General features: G+C 36.3%; 1 protein-coding gene across 2 annotated transcripts in view; it reads left to right on the top strand.

Annotated features, from left to right (window-relative positions):
• BRWD1 (bromodomain and WD repeat domain containing 1) overlaps positions 1-16,657 on the top strand; it is a 65,457-nt gene that overhangs the window by 10,628 nt on the left and 38,172 nt on the right. The window contains exons 9-20 of one of the 2 annotated variants that reach the window (XM_075728048.1): positions 2,532-2,632; positions 4,208-4,278; positions 5,506-5,606; positions 6,984-7,024; positions 8,607-8,705; positions 10,164-10,314; positions 10,911-11,045; positions 12,432-12,560; positions 13,859-14,084; positions 14,530-14,715; positions 15,451-15,634; positions 16,461-16,551. In XM_075728048.1, the coding sequence (XP_075584163.1) occupies positions 2,532-2,632; positions 4,208-4,278; positions 5,506-5,606; positions 6,984-7,024; positions 8,607-8,705; positions 10,164-10,314; positions 10,911-11,045; positions 12,432-12,560; positions 13,859-14,084; positions 14,530-14,715; positions 15,451-15,634; positions 16,461-16,551 (1,515 nt within the window). Of the gene's footprint in view, positions 1-2,531; positions 2,633-4,207; positions 4,279-5,505; positions 5,607-6,983; positions 7,025-8,606; positions 8,706-10,163; positions 10,315-10,910; positions 11,046-12,431; positions 12,561-13,858; positions 14,085-14,529; positions 14,716-15,450; positions 15,635-16,460; positions 16,552-16,657 lie in introns of those variants that run through there. The other variant, XM_075728049.1, reaches the window with a different exon arrangement.

The following is a 16,657-nucleotide window of genomic DNA, read 5'->3' as shown; positions in this document are numbered from 1 at the left end:
GACAAATAATGTAGGTAGATTGTAAGAAGCAGTCCACGAAACTCAAAGATAAGTTTCACTTGAGAGCGTGGTATGGAAAGTTTGAAGTTATTTTAATCAAATAGTAGAAAACAAGAAATAATTTGGGAAAAAACAAGACGCTGTTGCACCCAATTTGAAAAATTAAAGTTGCATTAGTAGGAGGATTTAGATTGATGGGGTAGCCTAAAATTAGCTAGCTGTCATACTGGTAAGAAATAACCAGTTTCCTTGGTTGCTTATTGAAATTGAGAAACATAGTCACATGAACGCTCTACACCAATAGAGCCTTCTATCTTTGTGTTATAACTTCTTGAAAAGCAGGATTAGTACCTCATTTTTTGTTTGTGAAGAAGAGTACTTTGTGGCTGCTCTTAGTAGGTGTCGTGGTTTAGCCCCAGCCAGCAACTCAGCACCACGCAGCCGCTCGCTCACTCCCCCTACCCCGATGGAATGGGGAAGAGATTCGGAGGAGTAAGAGTGAGAAACACTCCTGGGTTGAGATAAGAACAGTTTAATAATTGAAATAAAGTAAGACAGCAATGATAATAACACCACCACAAGAATGATAACAATAATATACAAAGCAAGTGATGCACAGTGCCATTGCTCACCACCCGCCGACCGATACCCAGACAGTTCCCAAGCAGCGATCGCTGCTCCCCGGCCAACCCCCCCAGTTTCTATACTGAGCATGATGTCACATGGTATGGAATAGCCCTTTGGTCAGTTTGGATCAACTCTTCTGGCTGTGCCCCCTCTCAGTTTCTTGTGCACCTGGCAGAGCATGGGAAGCTGAAAAGTCCTTGACTAGCATAAGCAGTACTTAGCAACAACTAAAAACATCAGCGTGTTAACAACATTCTTCTCCTACTAAATCCAAACCACAGCACTATGCCTGCTACTAGGAAGAAAACTAACTCTATCCCAGCCGAAACCAGGACAGTAGGTTAAGAAGTAACTTGCCAAGTGTGCATCTTGCTTTCTCATGTCCCAGTGCAGGGAACTGATGTTCTGTTTCCCATGAAGGCTGGCAAATGGCAAATAACTTTCACTGTGCCTGTCACTGTGGTTTTTGTGTGACTGGAATTATTTCTGTGTGACTGCCTGTGGGAATATTAAAATCTCACTATTTAAATATTGGTGTCAAAAATTAGTCAAAACCACAGAAGAAACCTACTTTAAAAAAAAAGAAAAAAAGAAAAAAAAAGTTCCTTGCTTCCCCTGAAATACCTGAGTATTTAACTGAAGGTAGTGACAGGAATCCTTCTTCACTTAAAAAAGATCACTACCTGTAATATTTGAGCTGTTGGAACCAAAGAGAATTTCTGGGAAATGCTGCGTCCTCCTGGTGTTTGTTACTGGAGACATGATATGCTGGTTTATGTGGGTGAGCGTTCTGATCCAGTACGCAATTCTTAGAACTTCTGTCATACGGTTATTTGATCTCAAAAATGTAAGTTATTTCAAAAGTGCAAAGTTGTTTAGTGTAATATGTTGTGTATTTAAATTTGAAGGTGTTGTGATACTTTATGTGCTGTTGGTAGTCCTTTGGATTCAGTCTCATTTTGGCCTTTGTAATTCCTTGTTAAACAGATAAACTAGTAGCTCATTATCCAGATACACTGTGTTTTCCAATGAGACAAATGGGCTTATGTTGAGAAGTGAAGACTGGCTACCTGCCGGCTTGTGAAGTTCAGTGCAAAAAGCAATTTTGCAGTTTCCTCAAAAATGCTGCCTCAGAGTAATCTTCGTATTTGCAGAGTTTCTGTGGCATTAATTGCATTTTTTTTTGTTTCTTTGTTTTTTAATGGCAAAGCACTTACTTGTGGTGTTTCTTTTATTGTAGTATGGTGGATTTTGTTGTTTAAGTGTTCTTAATAATACTTGCATATTATATAAAAAAATATAATTGCACTATGTACAACTTACTTGGCCGTTTCCGGCAGTAGTAGTAATAACTGATGAACAATTTAATCAGCTTGTGTAACTTGGGTTCTGTAAAGTTCTCTGAAGGGTAGCTCTCTGCATAGCAATAAATCCGTGTCTTACATAAGTCCTCACATATACTTTAAGTTCGCATGTGGTTGCTGGGTTACATACTCAGACTATCTCATAACTGACGTTCTGCTTCATTATAGAATTTAAAAAGTAAGCCTGTCTAGTGAAACTCCTTTCCATTTTTTTTTTTCCAGTTTGCTCTGCTCATTACTTCATTCATTGACAAAATTTTTAGTGAATGATTGTGGTTAGTTAGGACTTCAAAAACAAAGCAGTGAATGAATTGGTTTTATATAATGCAATGATTGAAACATAGACCACGAGCTTATTTTAAAGTACAGGAGATGTTATTTTGTAAACATTAAAAATTACAGTTATCAACAACTGCTTTGGCAGTTTTAGTTGAAAAATCCAAAGTAAATTAAGGTTTTACTTTAACATTTTTAGACGTTCATAAACAGTTTTTAAATATCTGGTTTTGTATGTGTCTGATTTTACTTTTTTCTCTTCAGTTTAGTCCAATGGTGAAAGGCTCCATGCGATACATGGTCTCTACTGGTGCAGATGGAACTGTTTGCTTTTGGCAATGGGATACAGATTCTATGAAATTCAAGTATGTAAAGGCATTGCTGATTAACTCTGTGCTGTACTATGCTTGATTAAAATGAGTTGAGTGCTTTTAACTAGCTAAAATAATTTGATTTTTTTGTGATAATAAAAATGTTGTGCAAATAATCCATTACTTAATTATTTTAAAGCACCATCACTAACTATATCATTTACAAATTTATGTTATTCCATTGTTCTGGGAGATTTAGTCGGGAAATACATTGACTTCTTACTACACTAAAAGTACAAATGTAGGACAACTAGAATTGCTGCAAACATAAATAAGTTGGAACAGTGTGATAAAACTTTTTGTTTGTCTTGAGTTTTCAACAGTCCTGTAGTTTTAGGATGTCTCTTACAGAGCGTGCATGCAGAGTATGTTCAGGATAGTTTTTAAATGTTCTGTATGTGTTTGCTGTTTATTTGTACAAAAAACCCCAAACACCCCAGAAAGAAGAAATCTGGGATGATCAGTCAGTATCTAGTATTGTGCCATATAATGGTAGTTGGTATTAAATGATCCATTTTATGTTAGAGCCACTATTAAAAAAAAAATCAGTACTTTAGAAAGCAGAAGATTATTTTGCTTTTTAATTCAAACTTGTGATCTTAAGGTAGTATAAATGAAGCAAAAACTATCAAAGGCATTGTTCCATCTGAAGAATCTTGTAGGGCTGTAAGTTACAGGAAGAGAGAGTTTAAACTGGATCCTTAATTATTCTCTTTCTAAAATTAATTTAGAGAACTGTATGTGATGTGAACATTGTTTAAATTAGTTTAAGCATGGACTTAAATTGGTTTAAGCATTGGTAGGTCTCAAAGCAGCATCCTTAGGGTTTGAATCTCCATACCGTGTATCATACAAACATGAGAAATATACTGAAGGTCTCAACATTTCCTTTGATAAACAGAAAACACTTGAACAGAAAAGCAGTAGAATAATGAGTAGAAGCCTGTAATGCTTGCAAGTGGCACAGTTTGCTCCATTTCTGCTTACTGTAATTCTTAGTAGCTGCTTTCTGTGAGATGATGGCTATGTCGACTAGAAGAGTGTGTACATGACTTGTAGAACAGCAAACCGGTCTTTTAAATCACCGTGTGCACAGTATTGCAAAACTTCTATTTAGTTCTGTAAAATTTTATGATTTTCTGCAGCATTCTGCAGCAATGGTGTTTAGCAGGCCTTATTTCATGTACTGTTAGTGGTTTGTAATGTGAGGGCAAGGGTTCAGTACTTCATGGATATGTTGTGGAGGGGGTAAATCATAGTTACTGAAGGATGAGAGAGAATAAACATTCTTTGGCATGTCATGTTATCCTTGCTAGGTAATAGCATCTTGCTAGAAAAAGTCATAAGCTGTGTGGGCTTCAAATATCATTTATGTATGTGTGTACAGTAATTTTGAAAAGTAAACCTTATTGCTTATCCTCCTGCACAAGAATTACAGCTGTTACTGTACGTATTTAAGAAGTACCTGTTATGTAGATGTTTGAAGAAACATACCTTTATGTTTTGAAATGTTGATAAAAGCCAAGTTTTGTGTGGCATGTCCTGTTTCAAGCATCTTTTCTTTTTAAGCAATCGGCCAGTGAAATTCACAGAGAAACCTAGACCAGGGGTTCAGATGCTTTGTTCTTCATTTAGTGTAGGTAAGTCATGCACGGATTGAGTTTAGCATTCTGGTTTCTTTCCTTTCCTCATAAGTAGTTATTATAATGCTCTGGTTGTGACAGCTTTAAAATATACAAAAACAGCAGCTGTGTAGTAACTAACTGTGTATATATATGTATTGTAAGCCTATGACATAATTAAATAATGTGACTTCCCTTAACTAACAGTGAATGACTGTTGAACTAAGTGATACTATTTTCCTTTTGCCATTGGTGATTCTACAGAAGTAAAACGTCACGTGATGCTTGTTCACTTTTATCCATCTTTTACTGGATTTTTTTTTTTTTTAATTTAATCCCTTGGTGTAATGTCAGGGATTTGCAAAATTAATTCTCTTAAGATAGCACAGTCAGCAGCAGAAATGGTTACTGCCAATAGTAGGAGCTCCTGATTCTGTGCCAGTTGTATGCAGGGATAGTCATAAAGATCCCTTCTTTCTTAAGAGTCCACAAATACATCTATCTCTTTTTTTTCTTAAAAATCCACAGATGTAACTATAGATGTGCTTCACCCCTGACTTGTAGTCTTCTTTCATTCTAATCACGTGGGTGGCTTGTGGGAAGGCGTATTGGTACCAGGCAGCATGAACATTAGAAGAAACTTGGGACTTTCAGAAATAAAATGCAAATCAAAGTGTAGCTTGTTAATGTTGTCAGGATATAGCCCTAGGTTGTGTTTGGGTTTGGGGTTTTTTGAGGTTTTGTGTGTTTGGGTTTGGGGATTTTTTGACGGCACTTACAGGTGCCAAGAGGCAGATCTTAGTATTGGCTGCCACCACAGCTAAATACTGGTGTACTTATACTGGTTTACCTATGTTTCTACCCAGCTTTGAAGCAATTCACATGCCACAAATGAGACATACGCTACAGTGAGAGAGTCATCTAGATAATTCTGATGACTAGCTATATTCCCCATAATCGAAGGCTTCTGTGCGCAATTAGTAGTGTTAGATGTTTCAGCATTCCCCTAGTTATATATTTTAAAATCTTTGTAACACTGAGTATGACCATTTATTTTTACTGTAGCTGAGAGAGCTTTCTGGGTCAAGACAGGGATTTCCTTCCACATCTGTATGTCAGTGGAAGAGCATAAAAAATGTGACACTCTTTAGATTACTTTTTTTTCTTAAACTAGGCATCTGAGAAATGTTGGTGATCTGTTTTAATTTCTGATATGGTAGCTTAATTATTGCTTGTTTTTTACAGGTGGTATGTTTTTAGCAACTGGCAGCACTGACCATGTCATCAGGATGTATTTTTTTGGCTCTGAAACACCTGAGAAAATAGCTGAATTGGAAAGTCATGCTGTAAGTAAGATTGTTAAATCTAATAATTAGTCACTTCAAGCAGTATTGAAGTTGCAAGTTAAAGTTGTTGGTGGGTTTGTAGCAGTGTTCTTTTATTGAATATTTTTAGAACTTATGCAGAATTTCAGGCAGTCACGTCAATGTGACTTGACCATTTTAAGGGCTTAAATATATCAAGATGACATGTAGAATTCTGTCTTTTCAACTGGATGTCATACACTTCTCTAATTTTAAAGCATGTGGTTTGCTCAGTTGCTTCCCTCTGATGCAAGTGTGCGTAGTCACCCACGTATTATGTGCTGTATACAGGAAGTAGATAGGATGAGAATGTGGTTTTCATTACTCAAGTTATTTACCATTTGACACCTTTTGTGTTAAATCTTTAAATGGATTGAGTTTCCAGAATTTTCCTTTTGTTCATCTTAATCTTCATTCACGTCTTCAGTGGCTGTGCAAGCTACTGTGTACTTCCTAAGTAATAAGTCAGCTTGCTTGTTTAGCATTGTTTCCCCATGTGCTTTATGTAACGTGTGCTATCTGTCTTCACTTGCTTTCTTGATATAACTGATACCTGTTAGGAAAATAACTTCTTAGATAAAATACTCTAATTTTTTATTTGTGTACCTTAGTCTAGCTGACTCTGTCTTCTAAGGGACCTGGAGGAAACTTGGCTTACGTTCATGTGCAGAAGGTCAAGTCATTTTTTTTCAGCACTTGATGCACAAAGAATCTGTAGTTTTACTATAGAGACTTTAGATTTAGTTGAACCCTTAAAGCTCTTTCAAGGGCAGCTCTTAAAATACTCATCATCTTCATTTTGTTTGCCTTAGTATGTTTTCTCTAATACTGAATCTGACTTCAACCATTTATGCTACAGTGATAAGGCTTGATCAATACATATTTTGTATGTAGAGAAGACTTTCAGCTTTGAAGATAAACTGATCTGAGTGTGCTATCTACTTTTCCCATAGTTTTTATTGTGATAAAAATGAGTAACTAATTGTATATTTCTTTAACGAATGTGTAAGTAGGAGTGGGAACAACAGATTCCTCTTGATTGTGGTTGGCTTAGGATATTGGAAATATATATTCAAATATGAGTTAATTGGCTGCCAAGTTATTAATGGACAGTTGTTTCATCTGTCCATCCTTCATATTTAATTGGGACATTTTTTTAAAACTTGCATTTTAAATGCACTAACAGTTAGTGAATTCTGGTAAGTATTTGTTGGACTTGGTTCACTTTGCAGTTAAAACTGTTAGAAACTATACAATATGCGGTTTTTTCATTGTTTCAGATTTTACTAAGCTCAGATTTGTCAAAACTGTACTTGTTTAAAAAATATGATTTCTAACACACTGTACTTTTTCTTACAGGACAAAGTTGACAGCATTCAGTTTTCTAACAGTGGTGATAGGTATGTTGAAAGATGCTCAAATGTGAACAAACACTATGTTATTTTGGAATTAAGAATGTATTATTGTTTCAACTGGAGGTTTCCAGTAAGAAAATTCTACTTACTTAGAACTCAGAGGGGAAATTTGGACTAATCCAAGAGAGCATAGTTACGTTTCAGCTGTCTGTCTCAGCTTTCTATTAATCTTTGTTAGACAACGTCTTTAGAGTGGCTGGGTTTTTATTTACCTGGAGGAATGTTACCACTTTTTAACATACATGATGTATTTGTGGCTTCATAAACTTTCTCTTCCCCCTCCTTTCCTTTTAGTTTCAGGAAGTATTGGATCAAAATAGGAAATGGGAAAATGCAATGCAAATGGTCTAAAATAAATTTTAATCCTTTTCCTGTTTTTCTAGCCTACTATTATATTTTAAGGAAATGGATTTAACAGCATTTTACAGCTGATTAGGGGCAGGGGGGAAGCATTGTGTGAATTCCATTTGTAAAACTTCACCCATACTTCTGGTACAGGATGGAGTCAAAATTGATCTCTGATTGGCCTATCACTAATGAAGATGTGGATTTTAGCCTTCAGGGTAGACTTAAATCAGCAACCATAAGTTGCAGCTTTATTTTTATTGGGTTTTTTCTCTTCTTGAAAGCCAGGTAACTGTGACTAAGAATGCCAATAATCTAGGTTCAGTTTGGAAGTTGTAGTTGTCTTCCTTTTAAATGTGTTTTCTGCAATTTTACTTGTCTTTGGGGCCATCGTGTTGCACTGGTCCATCCATGTTGCCTGCACGGATTACTTTTCAAGGCAGTACCAAAAAAGAAGGCGGCAAAACTTCTGCTCTTATGCTTTGTGACACTTTCTATCGAAGATCTTTAAGATTTATAATTATTATTAAAATGAATCATAGACAATTAGGGCACAGTCATGATATACCTAGCATGCAAACTTTTTCTGTGGAAGGTATGTTAATTGTCTTTCTCAGGGTTGTGATTCATGGACCAGGGAGGTTATCTTTGGATGTCTTACAATGTTTCAGTTCCTCTCTTCAGGAACTTTGTTCTGCTGCATTGATAGTTCAGCAGTTGATGAAATGGAAGCCCAAACTGCCGTGGTTTACACCTTGGTACCTTAAAGTAAACCACTGGTGGTCTTCTCTTTTATCCACAATTGTGGGTGGGAATGTCTCAGGTTTTGCTGTGCTGATCTGTTCTTGCCTCTACTTCAGTATCTCATACGCCACAATTTCAGAATGGGTTACTTAAAATACTTCATTAAAGTACTGTAACTGAGAAGGAGTTGAGGGTGAAGTTGTGAATTGAGTTTAACTTTGGGACTTGCTTCTCTGTTCTACGGGGTTTGACAATTTCATTCAGTTTTTCAGTTCAGAAAAACTCTCTTTCCTGGGCTTCTGGAAAGAAAGTTAATGGACAGGTAACTGTAAAGAATTCTCTTGCACACAAATTGAAGAATTCACTTCTATCAGTCTTTTATTGTAATGTTTTAAATTGTGGTCATGTGTAACTCTGAATATACATTAAAGCAAATTCTTTTGAAGGTGAATTAACTATCTTTTAAAACTTCTTCAAGGTTCATAAGTGGCAGTAGAGATGGAACAGCTCGAATCTGGCGTTTTGAGCAAGCAGAATGGAGGAGTATTTTGTTGGATATGTCCGATCGATTACCAGGGTAGGTGAAGTGTTGTCTTTTTTTATCTGTTGTGTGAAGTCAGAAAGTTTGAAAGACTCATCAAGCACACTTACTTGCAGTCAAACTAGAGCAAGCTTTAGCAATATTATGATCGAGTGGCGTGGTCTTTGGGGGAGGTGAGATGAGTGTTCTGGTGATGTAATAACTTGCAAAATTTTAGTCCGTGCTTGAATAAATGCATAAATATTTATATAGCTTTCAAATGTACGCTCTGCCAAATTAATTACATTTTCTTTGTTAAGGAAAAAAAGTTAACAGAAAGATAGAGAAGATCTATCGCACTGGATTTGAGTCAGACACCTGACATGTCATAGGAGAAACATTTTTTTAGATCAGTAAAAATAAGGTAGATGATAACCTCTTTCCAGGAGAGGTAACGACAGGTAATAGGTGGGTTTCAGCAAGGACTGATCTGGCTGACTGGTTTTGTTGATTCTTTTGTACTTTTAAAAAGTGTATTAATGAAACATGCTGGTGGCACACAATGTTATTACAGATGAATGTCGGGATATTACATGGCACTGGATAAACCTGAAGGGTGGCTGATTTACAGTAGTACAGAATGCTCAGTCAACTTTTGTAGACACTTAGCAGAAAATAATTTGTAGGTGATTAAATGGCGGGGGGGGGGGCAAACACAAAAACCAAACCTTGGGTATACTAGTTGATTGAAGGGTGATTGCAAGCTCTTTTTGTGATGCAGCCGTGGGGTAAGGAAAAAAAAAAAAAGTGTTTTTTCTAAGAAAGGGGGAGGCAATAATATTTGAGATTTGACTGCGGCATCTTTCTGGGTTAATATGTACAATTGTAGTTGTGTATAATTGAGAGTCTTTGCAAGAGAGGCTACTAGGTGACGTGGAATATAGATAATATTGTGTGAAGGTATGGTTCAAAGAAAGCTTGTTCCTTCAGTTGACTAAGATGCTTAGAGGGAGTGTTACAGTATCCTATAAATGTATTTTGGGGAGAGAAACGAGGAAATAAATTGAGGTTAATACAAAATATTATCTTTAATATATTAATGTTGGGAATCAGAAAAAAATGTTTCATTAATGTAGGGGTTAGCTTCTCAAACAGTGTTAGTTGGAAAGCTCTTGACTGTAAAAAGTCCAAATTTTTAAAGGAATTATGTTAGGACTGTAATTGTAGAAGAGACAAGACTCCATGAAAAAGGAAAGCCTTTTTGCCTTGCATCTCAAATGGGAAAGAGGTTATCATGTCCTGTGAAGTAAGTATGCTAGAAATCCAGATTTGCTTTATAGTTGATTGCTCCAAAAAGAATTAAGTTCATGGACAAAATTTTCAAGACAAATTTAATTCTTAACTTCCCTTCCCTTGTCTCATTATTAACATGGGAAAACAGGTTATTTTTCTGTATTTTGAGATGGAAATGGGCTAATTAAATACATCTCATGCCTGTTCAACTCTTTAAAATAGTGACACATGTTCAGAAGAAGACAAATTTATGAAGCCTAAAGTAACCATGATAGCTTGGAACCAAAATGATAACTATGTAGTTACGGCTGTGAATAATCATCTACTCAAAGTTTGGAATTCCTCTACAGGGCAATTGCTTCATGACTTGGTGGTATGTAATTTTACTTTCTTTCTGAAGTAGATGGTCTTCCTAGAATTGCAATGGCATGTGCATGCTGAGTTCATAATTAGATTTGGTTTGTCTTGAAAGCTCTGTATGAATGATAAAGCAAGTGTAGCGTTTCTTGGATTTTTTTTTTTTTTTTAAACCAAAACTAGCTGTTTCCTCCTGCATTTGAACAATCCTTTCCCTAGCTGCTGTGTTGAACTTGCCTCTCCTGTGGAATAAATAAAAGTTTTTGTGTAGTAACATACTTGCCTATTGAATACTTCACCGCCCTTTGGTGAAAGCTCCATACTTCTAGAGTTCTTGCTTGAACCTAGAAAACTATTAAATTTAGAATGGTAAAGTTTTTCTGGCTGCCTGGGGTTTTGCCGTACTTATGTGCCACAGGTAGCAGTCCAGATGGATACACTGTGGAATTTGAAAGTCCATATATTTTTGGAGGCAATGTGTAGGGGTTTAATCTTCTAGAAGTCTGAGTGTGAGGAGAGGATAGCACAGCACTTTAGGCTCTGCTGTAAATATCCTACTGATGTGGATTTATGTCATCTTGTTTGCACGTGATGTGCAATTTTAAATTCTAGGGGCACACGGATGAAGTATTTGTCTTGGAGACCCATCCTTTTGATTCCAGGATAATGCTGTCCGCAGGTCATGATGGCAACATCTTTATATGGGACATTACCAAAGGCACGAAAACAAAGCATTATTTTAACATGGTAAGACCACCTTTTTTAAACTACTCTTTTTTTTTTTTTTTCCTCAACATGCAGCAGTGTGTTCACATAGTAGTTTAAGGAATTGTCACCAACACTCACAACCCCTGCGCATTTTGGGGGGAAAAAAACCCAAACCACCAAAAACCAACTAACCAAAACCCAGCAAAAAAACCCCGAACCAGCAAAATTTATGAGTTTGTTTTTTCTGTAGAGCTTTTATCTTTGAATTTCTTGGTTATTGTAATGGTAGGTGCAAAGTGACCAGGAGCCAGTTTTAACAGTCAGGAAAAGAGGGCCAGGATTGCTTCCCTTGTCTGCTCCCAGCTGCCCACTTCCATTCTCCACCTTGAATCAGGTGCCCCTCATGGGACCTTTTACTGAGCTGAGTCAGTTCACTGATCTGCAAAAGTATTCCCCACTTCCTTCCGCTGCTACTTTCCTGAGTTGAATTCAGTGAGGGTGGTCTTGGTAAGCTTCTGAGACAAGGAAGATGGATTGTGAGAATTTGCAGTTGGGTGTGGGGGAGCAGAGCAGGATTTTGTTTTTATCGTAGTCAATGTCTGAGCTCTTCAGACTTCACCTGTTGATCAGGACTTCTCGGTATGTGAGGTGTTGTGAATAGTCAACACCAGGGCTTTTCCACTCTTTGTTCCTAAAGATTTTCTTGCACCTGCTTCATAGTAACCTTTTTCCTTAATTGAGATGAGGTGCCATCTAAAATACTGAAAGGTCCTGTTTTAGACAATCATTTCAAGAGTCTTGTGGACAATTATTTGTATTCTCAACTGTCCTAAAAATGATATTGCTACCTTAAGCATTAGTAGAATGGTGCAGTTCTTGAGAGCTCCCATGACATTCGCTCCAATTGACAGTCCATGATTAACACTTTAAAATAGGTTATTTTCTCTGAGACTTAAGTTGTGATCCAATGTTCATACTAGTTTTTCAATCTTTTTTTTTCCTCTGGTTACAGTCAATAGCGAAGTGATTTCTTTTTTTCTTTAGCTTTAAGATTCCCTCTCCTTTTCTTGAAAGTGGTTTAACAAAATCAGTATATATTAGCTGCAATTTACTTTTAAGTGGTATACTAACAGCTAAAAAGCCTCAAAAAGCTGCTTTTTTTTTTTTTTTTTTTAACCAGTAAGTTTCCATACCCTTTAGTGCATCTTCTAAAATTGAGTGCATCTTTTAAAACTGTATGATTCAGGACTTAAATTCACGTGTCAAGGGGGAAAGAAATAAACTGAAGTAATGGATTATTTGTGCTTTAATGGAGGTATTTAAGAGGTGCATGACTGCTTTTGATAGAGTAATTTTTGATGCTGCATTATTGTTTGCTCCAAAAAAATTGGTCAAAGAGTCTTGAGTTTCTTTCCTTCAATCTAGATTGAAGGCCAAGGACATGGTGCTGTTTTTGACTGTAAATTTTCACCAGATGGGCAGCATTTTGCATGTACAGATTCTCATGGGCATCTGTTGATATTTGGTTTTGGCTGTAGCCGGTCTTACGAAAAGGTAAGTTCAGCTTTTTATTAGAACTCTTTATTCAGGATTCTAATTGAGATTAGATTAGTTAGTTTGTTCCTCTAAAACATCGTATGTAAAAAAGAGTTTTATATGGGTACGGGATCTAAATATGATGGGTTCCTTGAGGTCTGTGAGTTCTCTTGTACGTGTGGTCCTGGCACAGCAGCAACAACCAGAGTCTTAACATTCTCTTGGGAGTAGCTCCCAAGAACTTTCCTGGAATACACTTTCATCTTCCAGCCAGCTAATTTGCATGTTAATTGTTCAACCTCAAAATTACTTTTATTTCTAATTTCTGAAAATGGCTTAATGTTTAAAGATTGGAATGTATCACAAAGTTTATTGAACTACTACCTGGTTAATAAAAACACAGACTGTATGTTAAGAATAATTTGCTGGTTAATTTCAATTACTAGAACTTGCAGTTCTTTAGGCCTTTCCTTATTCAAACCCAAACTCTCTGTAGTAGTTTGATTAAAATAAGTAAAAGTAAGTATTTGTCCAACACTGGATTCTGAAATGTTAGAAAACTGTGCATGGGATAAGTGTTTTGCTTTTTTGAATCTTATCAGTCTGTTTCCTGTTGTTTTGACAAATACATGTGTGTGGTTTTTTGAAATAGCTCTCAAAAGTGCAGTTCTGGCCTATGCTTTTCTTCACTTCCCCCTCAATTTTTTTAAAGTTGTAATGGTAATTCCATGTTTGTCATTTTAAAGAATTATTTTTTCTTGCTCTACATTCTCAGCTGAAATTGAAACTTACTCTCTTCATCTTGTTCATCATTGCTAGGAGCAAAGATTCTGACTGTGTTCTAATACTTGTGTAACCCTTTTCCTTCAGCTGCATGGATTTAACAGATTGTTTCAATTGCAGAAAAAAAAATCTGGTGGACATTGCATGATTAAGAACAAACTTTACTTTGAGAGCTTATGTTGAATTTTAGACAATAATTTCCTTGCATGGAAACCAAGGAAACTTTAATTATGTGGAAAAAAAGATAATGAGATGTAAAATATTTTTAAGTGTAAAGCAGTGCTGCTGCTTTAAGCTACCTCAGTTTATTGTTTTCTAAAAGCATTTTGTTGCCTGCAAAAGCACTATCAAAAATGAGAGTACTGCAACACCCATACAGGTTAATTGTAGCTATACATAACTCTTTATTGGGAACTTGCCCTTTCTTTTACCATTAAGGAGAGTTTAGATATTTTAGTGTCACTTGTTCTTCTCTGTTCTTTAGCGTATTCTTTTTTCCAAATTGATAACATAAAAACTTCATTTCTTTCTAGATTCCTGATCAGATGTTCTTCCACACTGACTATCGGCCACTTATTCGAGACTCTAACAATTATGTCCTAGATGAGCAGACTCAACAGGCTCCTCATCTCATGCCCCCTCCCTTCTTAGTAGATGTGGATGGAAACCCTCATCCAACAAAATATCAAAGATTGGTGCCAGGAAGAGAGAATTGTGCAGATGAACATTTGATTCCTCAACTTGGATATGTAGCAACAAGTAAGAGCAGTATGACTGAAGATCTACATCCAGATATTAGAGTTACTGTAGTAGTTCTGAATGGGAACAGAGTAGATACGACATAGGGGATTTAAAAATGCCTTAGTTTTCTCACATGCTAACTGTCATGTATCTGTGTTCACTGAAGATGCTGAAGGGTCCCACAGTGAATACGATTTTAAACGCGCAAAAAAAAAAATTGGTTGTTCCAATGGATGTCTTAATTCTTTTCTTTTCTGCGGGCACAGATGTGCACGAGCTGTGTTTTGAGTTGTAGACTCTGTAAATGTCTTATTTGGAGTAAGCAGCTGGAATAATTTCACGAGTGGTTTTCATTGTGTTAAGTTGTAGAACATGTCTCACTGTGATGTGAACAATGAGATTAAATCATTTGCTGTAGTCAGTTAACTGAACCCATTCATTTTATTTGTATTACACTTGCAAGGTGATGGAGAAGTGGTTGAACAAGTTATAGGCCAACAGACAGTTGATCAAGATGAACAAGGCTTGGAGCCCAGCATTCTTGATGGCATGATTAGACAATTACAGCTGCAACAAGATCAAAGAACTGGAGCTGATCAAGAATCTACTTCAAGTGGCCCACAGAATGGGGAAGGAACACCTAGAAGAGGTTAGTACTTGCTGATAAATTCTCAGGTAATTGTTCTGTCTCGATTTTTATTATGCTGTGTGAAGTATTTCAAACAGGTTTTGACTTCAGTGTTTTGGGGACTAAGATTCCCTTAACATAGTGATATCTGGCTAAGATCTTTTATTCATTAAAACACTGCTACTTGTGCGATTAAATTACAAAACAAAGCCTTTCACATTTCCTTTTAAAGAGCGTTAATTGTATTTCTTGTAGGGTGCTGCATGTTTAATAGTATTTGTAGAGTAATCAAGTAACATTTGTAGGAGCTACATTTATTTTCCTCTAAAGTTTGCAAAATAAGTATTTTACCATTATTCAAACTTTGTTCCCCTCTCCCTTCTTTACAGATTTAAACCAGACACTCTTCTGATCTCTGTCCCTGTAGTTTTAATTATGTAAGCTCAGGTCCAGGAAGAGTGCTTCTTAGAACCTCACTAGCCTCAGAGCTGTCTGAAGTAATTCATACAAAGACCTCTGTCACATTATACTTCCTTTCACTGTACTAAAATAGTAGTAGAAATAACCGTTTTAAAAGTATATGTGTAATCTCACTGTATTTTCTACAAGACACAAAATTTCCTGAAGGTGATAACTAGTCACATACTTACAATCATGGAGATAAAAATAAGTGTTAATTTTTTACCTTGTAGTAAGAAGAAACAAGGTTCCAATTCTGTGTAGTCTGGAAAAAATGGTTTTGTTTGTGTATTTCAGCTTTTAGAAGACCAAGTTTCGACATCCAGTCTCCTCCCAATATTGGTCTGCGACGTAGTGGGCAAGTTGAAGGTGTGCGTCAGATGCATCAGAATGCTCCACGAAGTCAGATGGCTACTGAGCGAGACCTTCAGGCTTGGAGACGAAGAGTTGTTGTACCAGAAATACCACCCAGCTTACTCAGGTCTGCTGCAGATGTGATGAGAGAGAACACATCGTGTTGCCTTTTCTAAATATGGTGCTGTTAGACCTAAGCTAAACCAGATACGTGGTACAAATTGAAATAGTTCAGTGTTATGGTCTGCTGTGCTTAAAAACTTTTGATTGTGAAGTCCGTTCAACAAAAATAAATGGAAGCTTCTCTAGTTTAATAGAGAACCATTCTCCCATATTTCAATATTTGAAGTCATCTTAAAGGACAGCTAGATTACCTAGATTCTTGCTTTTTCCAAAATGAAGGTATATAGGTTAAATTAATTTACATGAAAGAGTTCAGAGAGATTGTGCTTTTGTGACACTTTGTGGGGATGATGTATTATGACCAGAAACAGCACAAGCACTTAAAATGCTAAAACAGTTAGCTGCTTTCAGAAGTACTATCAGTATGCATCTGTGAAAAGGAAAATTAATATTGATAGCTAAATATTTCTTTTTAATGCTACAGCCATATGTGCTGCCACATTCCTGGAGCTTTTTTTAAAAACCTTTCCCAGTGTTGGGAGGTAGAATGATTGCAAAGGGAAAAATGTGGATTAAAAACGGGGTCAAAAAAGTTTATTATATTCTGATATTTGCAAGGAAGACTTACTTAATATCCATCTTCTTTACTCTATCTGGAAATGAGAGGACATATGTTATAGTTGTTCGAGCAATAGTGACATCTGAATTAATAATGTAATGGAATTAGGTGTTAGGGTTTTTTAGATAGATCCTTTAAAGAAAGTGGGTCGTTTAACTTTTCCATGTTGTCAAAACAGATGTAGAATTAGATTTTCATTACTTTTTTGTAGGAAGCAGGAAGAATATCGAATTGCAAAAGGGGAAGAAGAAAGAGATCTTTATGCAACAGAGAAGAAAAAGTCATTCGAGTCATTGGACAAGGTATGCAGCAGCTTCTAGGAAAATGGGCGTTCTGTGCACAGGGACAAGTCATGGTTTAAGAAATGAAAGCAGATATTTCTGAAGGTATGGTCTTCAAACGTTCCTG

The sequence above is a fragment of the Pelecanus crispus genome, chromosome 1 (assembly GCF_030463565.1).
Source record: "Pelecanus crispus isolate bPelCri1 chromosome 1, bPelCri1.pri, whole genome shotgun sequence".
NCBI classification, from domain to species: Eukaryota; Metazoa; Chordata; class Aves; order Pelecaniformes; family Pelecanidae; genus Pelecanus; species Pelecanus crispus.
This window is presented reverse-complemented; position numbering and strand designations above follow the sequence as displayed.